The sequence below is a fragment of the Montipora foliosa genome, chromosome 6, assembly GCF_036669935.1.
Source record: "Montipora foliosa isolate CH-2021 chromosome 6, ASM3666993v2, whole genome shotgun sequence".
NCBI classification, from domain to species: Eukaryota; Metazoa; Cnidaria; class Anthozoa; order Scleractinia; family Acroporidae; genus Montipora; species Montipora foliosa.
The window spans coordinates 39,959,860-39,968,033 of record NC_090874.1 but is presented as its reverse complement, the minus strand read 5'-3'; the positions used below and the strand labels follow the sequence as shown (position 1 = coordinate 39,968,033).

Sequence of the window (8,174 nt, the reverse complement as noted above, 5' to 3'; positions counted from 1 at the left end):
TGAATAGTTAACAATTATTCCAAGAGCGCGCGTTGGATATGAGATGAGAGAAAGCCAACGAGGTTCGTAGCCACGAGTTGGCTATAATTATCTCATACCCAACAAGCGCGAGTGGTATAATTGTTTTACTAAAAAACGCCCCCAAAATATAGAAAATTAAACTAAAATAAAAGTAAAAACGCCCCGAAAACGCGTGCTTGCTATTTTTCAGAGCATGGTATGTTTAACAATTAGACCCGTAGCCCGTAAGGGCTGCGGGTCAATAGCCCATGAGGCGAAGCCGAAAGGGGTATTGACAAGTGGCCCTTGAGGGCGAAGGGTCTAATTTTTTTAGTATCACCCAACTTGTCGGACAGAAAAGGCAATAATAAAGTTAGCAAATGCAAGTTAAAGAAATATTTATTTGGGAATAAAACGAGGACTATTAATAATACAAATTGATTTTATCAAACGAGTTGATAAAAGTCGAACAACCACCGTGAAAGATTTGGAAAGCTTTGTAGTAACGACTCCGTTTTTAACAAAAAATGTGAGGAAATGTGCCAGTTTTTCAAAAAACGGGGCTACTCAGACTCCGCTGTCACCACAGGCAAACATCGTGCAAACATCGTAGGCGAAACAAGGAGAAGATTGGCGGACCGCTTTCGCGAACACCTACGAGATGTAGAGAAAAAGAACAGATGCCTCAAAACCAGTTGCACGCCATTAAGCTTTGCAAATCTTTCACAGTGGTTATTCGACCTTTATCAACACTGTCGAGTAGCGTGACTCACCACACTGAAATATTTGACCCCAATTCTCTATTTTTTCACTTTGTTTGCCTCCAAATTTTGCATAACTATTGTTTTCAAGTGCTCTTGGGGACACTGCGTATTTCCAAGAGCATTTGAAAATAATGTTTAATGCCAAATTTGGGAAGCAAACAAAGTGTATAATGGGGAATTGAAAACAGAGAATAACAAAATTGCGAGGCGACTTTCAAGAGGAACCGCCAATAGCGCAACAACAGTTGGGCGCGGCTTCATCTCCAAACAGTTGCTACTATAGCAACCATGACCAAATAAGAGATGCTCCATTGTCTGCAACGTGTTGTTCCTGAAATGAATGCTACTTGTAGCGCTGGCTCTGAGAATACAAAAGCAAATGTAAAAGAAATATGTGTATTTCTCATTCCTACCAACAAGTTTATGAGGACAATTTTCAGATTTCAGGACAAAAGTTTATCTACAGTCATTTTCCCTATACTAAACAGGATCAGGTAAGAGAACGGATCCCCAAGCCCCATCACAGTTAAAATCAATTTTTTAGTTTCGCAAAGCTATTTTAAGTTCTCGTTCCCAATTCCGCGCATATTTAAAATTTTACAACAAATGTTCCGAAAATTCTAGATCTCAAATCGTCTTCCGAACAGATATTTTCCGAAAATTGACATTGGGTGCCCCTGTTGGAAGCTCTATCGTTGTTGGACGGTTCTGATAGTTTCAGGCAATAAGTTTTAGTGTAGTGCCGTTTGTAATTGGCAACAGTTCAGTTGAATTTTAAGTTTTTGTACAGTGGCATTCAATCACTCACTCAGGGGGAGTAGGGTTATTTTCAATCTCTGCCAGGCGATTGATATTAGGCCGCTGGAAGGATCGATAGAGGACCGACAATTTCCCTTTTTGATGGGGAGAGGCAATTATCCAAAAACCCTTTAGACGGAAAAGGGAGTAGACATAAACTTCATCCGCACAAAATTAGTTGGGTCGGTAAAGAAATTTTCTTGGAACTACAGATATAAAAAAGATGACATTATAACAAATTGCTCAATCCCCCCTCTTAACTCTTGAGATTAAATAGCATGTCTATTATCTTAGAAATGTGTTTTACGCGGGCAGGAAAAAGAAGACTTTTTTCAAGGATACAAGAACAAAACGCTGCATTAATATTTTTATGGTTAACAACTTAAAGGGAATATGTTGATATTTTCAGAACTCACCACAATCTTCGTTCGGTTGATATTGATCCAGGGCACCTGGATTATTGCTGAGAACTTCTGATAGTTTCATAACAGGTTGACTTACTTGGTCCGCTGTGATGAGTAAGACAAACGAATCCGAATCACAGTAAGTTTTCACTGCTTTGGAGGTTAGCTACAAGGTTGTATTTCATTGAAATAGATGTCAACCAAGAATAAGTCTGTTGGACAGCTTAAAGTTAATTTTCATCAACAAAAAAAGTACACTACATGGACGTTCTTGGAAAATATCAGACGACCATCTGGGACAGGCGTCTGGTGATGGGAAACTTGCTGTTCAACGTTTATCCAAGGTAATGCATTTTGTTGAGGAACTGAACCACTTTAATTATAGTGAGAATTAAAACTTATCTGAGAATTATGACATCAAGCCAAGTTCAGGAAGATATGCAAAGTCAACGGAAACCTGTGATATTTTTTGGCCATCCCAAACACTATCTGTATAATGTGCCCCTATACTTGTATTACGTAAATTCTATTCAGTTTGGCAATCAAAAACTTTTAAGATTACTTCCTACATAAGAGAGTAAGAGAGTAAAGTAATAAATACCAGTAATATTTTCTTACCGTTGCCAATGATCCCAAACTTTGCTACTTGGCACTTGTCAATTTCAGACCCTTCGGTACGAATATTGAACAACCGCCACTTTGGAATTTCAAGTGCCTTAGCCACAACATTTACAAAATGTGCACTGAAAGAAGACACATATTATTAAGAAAAATGTCAAGGCAAATGAATTGCCTTTTTAGTCCACTGGTGCTTTAATACATGAGGGCGTTAGCAGTCACACGATCGTGTGCCTTCAATCTTGGTGATCAGAGCCAATACTAAAAAAGCAACGAATAAGATTGAAGGAGTGTCCGACGCACTGTCCTATTCATTCGAGTTTTGGATGGACCTCCTCATTCAAGGGCCACAAATTTCAAGGTTATCACTTGTTTACCCTCTTTAAATAAAGGCGTTACTTACTTACTTACTTACTTACTTACTTACTTACTGACTGACTGACTGACTGACTGACTGACTGACTGACTGACTGACTGACTTACTTACTTACTTACTTACTTACTTACTTACTTACTTACTGACTTACTGACTTACTTACTTACTTACTTATTTACTTACTTATTTACTAACTAACTAACTAACTAACTAAGGCGCATACATAAGCATGCATTGGCTTCGATGTCCGCAAGTCAGAAATTTACGTCAGATAAAGTTTTTTTTCCAGTTTAATATTGACAATTACTGATTGCGAGGTCTCGCAAATTGTCACACTGTCACTTAAGTAGTACTGTGGATCATACATTATTACTCCTGTCAAGTGTTTCATATGACCTAAAATAACGATAATATTCCTTGAAGTTAAAGCGGAAAGTAAAAACCCGCCATTAAATCAATAATATTTCTTGGAGGGTATGCCCAGAAATGCCCCTAATTAGATGCATGTGGATTTCAATAAGCGTCACGAAGTGTCCCCTTGCTCTTCAACATCACTCGTGTCTCGGAATACAGACAACAAGACGCTTCTTTTAAGCGTTTATTCGGAATACCATGTGCCGCAGTAGTAGGGTGATGCATTTCGAAAGAGGTAGTTTTTAATTTGAATGATACTCAAATTTGCCAAGTAAGGAACACAATAAGTAAATGTTACAGCAGCCAGTTAAAGTGGGGATAGCTCATTCATAACAACGGATAATGTACCGGTGAACATCGTTGGGGTGACCTAGTTATAGATGTAGTTTGTTTTGGAACAGGTTGTTGGATCGGAAATAACGCGGATCTACCGGATGCAGCGTTAAGTCTGTTTAAGATTTTGCGGAATCTAGTATGTAGTGTGACATCAGATAAACTGGTTTCAAGTGAAGGCAGTGAGGCAAGGGAGGGTGAAACAAATGTAGCAAAACAAAAAACTTGTGAAAACGATGCTGCTACTCAAGTTAGGATAAACAGTTGCATTTACCCAAAGCTAAAAATAACGCCAACCTTTACCCTTGCGTTATTGTTGGAAATAGGCAGCAAAGGTTAAAGTCCCATTTAAACGATTTAAATATTTGCTTCAACGTGCATTCAACACTTTGTTGAACCAAATGTTCGGTGCATTTGAACAGATCGTCCAACAAGTGTTTAAAGCTTGTTGAAAGCGTGTTGAATCAAGTTTAAATCGGTTTAAACTCTCATTCAACATCGATACAACATTTCCTTTGTTCTCGAAAATGTTGTATGGTGCTGAAGCCGTTTGAACAATCTGGTCTACAGTTGTAGAACGCATGCTCACGTCAAGCCGCAAAAGTCAATATGGCGTAGTTTATCTGGATGAGAGAGAGACTGGTTTCTAGTTCTTAGTTCCTCCCAATCAAATTTCGCGAAAGTGTTGGTCAGGCTTTTGTTGGCGCAATGTTGGCGCAATGTGGGAACCGTTTGCACGGCCTCCGCACAACTTTGTTTTTGCTTCCAACACTTGCCCAACATCTTATCAACTTTTGTTGAACGAATGTTGGTCAAATGTTGAAACCTTTTAAACGGTCCTTTAGAGCTAAAGGGACACTTCGTGTGTAATTCGGGTGTAATTCGGGTGTGCATCTAATTAGGTGAATTTCTCGACATAAGTGGCAGTGTCTAGCTTGCATTTTCTATATCTGGAGCTCAAAACAGCGACAATATTCTTCTAATTTAAAGACGGCTAAAACTATAAACGAAGTACAAACAATGAAACACTTGTCAATGTACATACCTTGAAAATGGATCTTGTTTAACGAACACCAGAGATCTATCTACAAATAGGGACGAGTCAGCCACGATGTTTGCGCAGGCGACACGACGTTGTTGCATATGTTTCTCGTGCACTGTTATTCCACGACCGACAACTAAACAAAACCAAGAGAATATGTGGTAACAGGTTGAATCCCCAATATTCTATTTCGATGAAAATTAGTTGAAATTAGATGTGTGCATGTGGTACTGTTTGATTATCTCAACGACTACACCTTGTCGGTATGATGGTGTGAAAGCGGGTATAATCTCGAAATAAAATTCAAATAATCATAACGGGGACAGGGATTCGCTCTAATCTTATTCTCTTGGTAAAACATATTTACATCTTATCAATGACAATTTGAATGAGTATATCCACTTAACTGTTGCCGGCACTTGTTTTCTTTTCTATGTCGGTTACTTTTAGAACTGACATTGCGCGGGTGGTTTTGTGAGATTTAATATGAAGGTAAGTTGTGCTCTGCCTTCAAAAACTAAAAAGGCTTTCTTGGCCCTACGGATTTAGTCTATTTTTAAAGTTTCATAGAGGATGACTTACATGTCACGAGAATTGTGGTTAGAAGAAGAGAAGATTGTCTTTTGACAGTGATGGACTTCGTCGCTTGGTTTCTTTTATGGGTCGAGAATTATATTGGTTGCATTGAATAACCATTAAAAATCATTTAGCATGTCACTGTGAAGCAATCTTGGACACATCCGCTGGGAAATGTCCGGGTCAGTATACGATATCATCATGTCAAGTCTGACCTCAAAGTGCGCTATTTAATCTCAGGGATCTGGTGCAACCGGACTCCAGCGCATTCAAATGCAGCCAGCACCAACCGATGTGTCATCATCGAAACTGTGAATAGAGTGGCGTCTCAACAAGCTACCACGGCTCCAGTTCGAAGAACGCGAAAGGAAAAGCGAACTGATCCTTAATTTCAATGGCTAAGTTCAAAACGTAATCAGCTGTTTTAACATTACCTGAGTTTCTACCAAACAGTGGAAGGTTCACATCATTGTAAAACTGGCGACCACCGCCCACATTAATAGGGGCGTGCTTTTGGGTCAGGTCTCCTATTTCACAACGCAGCATGTTGGTCGGACTGCATGCCGAAGAATAAGTTCCCTAAAGGAAATGAATCAGTGACGTGTAAAGGAAAGAAAGACGGACGCAAATGCAGACTTAAGAATTAATCTCAAAAGTGAAACAAAAGAGCTAAAACCCTTCTTCAATGCGATGCATAAATTTTCATGTGACACACGATATTCCTGTTGTGATGTACGTTTCTAGTCAAGTCTTCTTGGGAAAACGGAAACATTATTCTTGGCTGCTTAGTAGCCCACTTCTGTTTCATGAATTTGAGTTGAACAGTTTGTGAAAATAGTGAATTGCAAATTTTATGGCATTTACTGCGTACGCTACAATTTACTGCAAGACTAAGTACTTCAGCGAAAGCGGCGGTTTGAAGGGAGCGCAAAGAACAAACAAATCCAGCAGGAAATAAGCGAACTGTCCAAAGTACAGCCGATCCAAATGAGAGTGCTTGGGATAGATTAAATCAGTTCAAAGTAGAGCATCATACTGTACTGTCGGGTAAACTCAGGTCAGTGACGAATGCAAGGAAACTGTGTCTAAAGAAAAAGCTCTGTTATGAAGCACATTGCATCCCAGAAACATATTATATCATAGCCAGTTATTGTGAAAAGCAAAAAAAAGAGCACTGAAAAAAGTAATATTTACTCATACGTATTTTGACCAAATTCATTTAGCAACGCTGGTTACAACGCAAAATTGCACAAATGTGCTTTGAAATCTTACTTTTGTTGTACAGATTGTATGTTTTTGCATGATACCAAATAACACATTAAGAGATCTAGACAAAACCACTTTTGTGTTTCTTTTCATCAACTTTTGAGCAACTTTCGTTACAAAAACGGACATGAGACTTTTTTTGGAGCAACTTTTGAGAAACGTTTTGAGAGATTTCGGGCAACTTTATGAGAAATCTCGAGCAAGGCGTGGAAGGCCCTAGAGTCCAGGCCGGAAGTCAAGCTTATGGTCAAGCAGTTCTCCGCGAAATTGATGGACACGCTCTTATAAATTTTCAGAAATGCTGATCGAGTTGAATTTGCATTTCAAGTGTACTCATAGAGTCCGCGTGGAAATATTATCATCGTGCATTATCATTGTTATCAGGCGCAGAATTTATTTACATTTTTACCGTGTCCTACCTCGCCATACACTCCAAAAGGGTTAAAGTCTTCCTGCAAACTCATACATCTCTCTTTGAGATCGGGAGCTGTTGCATCATCCCCAACAGGATCGAGATGTATATCCCACTTGTGGCTTTCCTGAGATAAGAGGAAGGAGCGAAATTTTACAGACACATGCTAGTGCAAGGACCGTTAATAGAAGACAAGGTAACGGGCAAAGATAAAAGAAAATCAATTTACCTGATTTCATTATCCATAAACTAGAATACAACAAACCCGAAATTTTATGAGCTTGTTATACTTTTTTTTACCTGTGATAGGTAATGTTACTTTCGAACATGAACTGATAGGCTATCCGTTCATGTTCGTAAGTGACATGTTTTCCTAGACGTAGCATCCGCATTGGAAACGATGTAATGTCAGTATGTTCTATAAGTGGTACATATATATATATTTAAAGGGAAAGCACGGCCTAGTATACGTTTCCTTGAATCCAAAGTTTTTTACCTGTGTTGTCATACTTGATCACTCATTTTGGCTTAATGTGTTTAAATAGCCAACAACAGCGCTACAAAAAGAGGCTTTTTAAAATTGATGTCCACCATCTTGTGTATACGAGGATATGACGTGGCAATAGTCATTGATTTATGTAAACAAGAAAAACACAGGCGAGGAGAGCGACCATTTTGCTCTTTTTTTATATATTAGTGTTATTATGTTAACTATTTATCTATGTATTTATATCTGATATTTAATTTAATATACTTATTTGTGTATATTAGTATTTTAACTATTTTTACAGGCGTAATTTTTATATGAATTTTTCTCTTCTGGATACGAAAGTGTTGAGAAGAAAAAGGTAGAAGTAGAAGTAGAAATATTGAAAAAGAAGTATTAAGTTTGAGGATAACCACTACATAAGTCGACATTCAGGTCTCTGTAGTTTTTAGAACAGTCAACGTTCTTCCTGTCTCCATGAAACTGTTTTTTTCGCTTCACGTATCAACGAGTAAAAATGATTAGCGCCCTGGAGAGCATCAGAGATAAAATAGGGAAATCTTAATGTTTGATCAAAAATTCCATTTACAAAAAAAGAAAAAAAAAAAAAAAAACAGGAGGCAATCTTCAGCTCTTATGGTAAGTTAAGATTTATTCCACATTTTCAATTCGGAGATGAGACAA

General features: G+C 38.2%; 1 protein-coding gene across 3 annotated transcripts in view; it reads right to left on the bottom strand.

The window, feature by feature from the left end:
* Window positions 1–383: 383 nt before the first annotated feature.
* The window catches only part of LOC138007327 (uncharacterized), a 28,298-nt gene continuing 20,507 nt past the window's right edge, over window positions 384–8,174 (bottom strand). For all 3 annotated transcript variants that reach the window (XM_068854145.1, XM_068854147.1, XM_068854146.1), the window contains exons 5-10: window positions 7,011–7,130; window positions 5,760–5,904; window positions 4,753–4,885; window positions 2,585–2,709; window positions 1,979–2,071; window positions 384–1,125 (exon numbers count right to left, since the gene is read on the bottom strand). In XM_068854145.1, coding sequence (XP_068710246.1) covers window positions 1,022–1,125; window positions 1,979–2,071; window positions 2,585–2,709; window positions 4,753–4,885; window positions 5,760–5,904; window positions 7,011–7,130 — 720 coding nt within the window. In that variant the 3' untranslated portion in view covers window positions 384–1,021. The remainder of the gene's footprint in view (window positions 1,126–1,978; window positions 2,072–2,584; window positions 2,710–4,752; window positions 4,886–5,759; window positions 5,905–7,010; window positions 7,131–8,174) is intronic.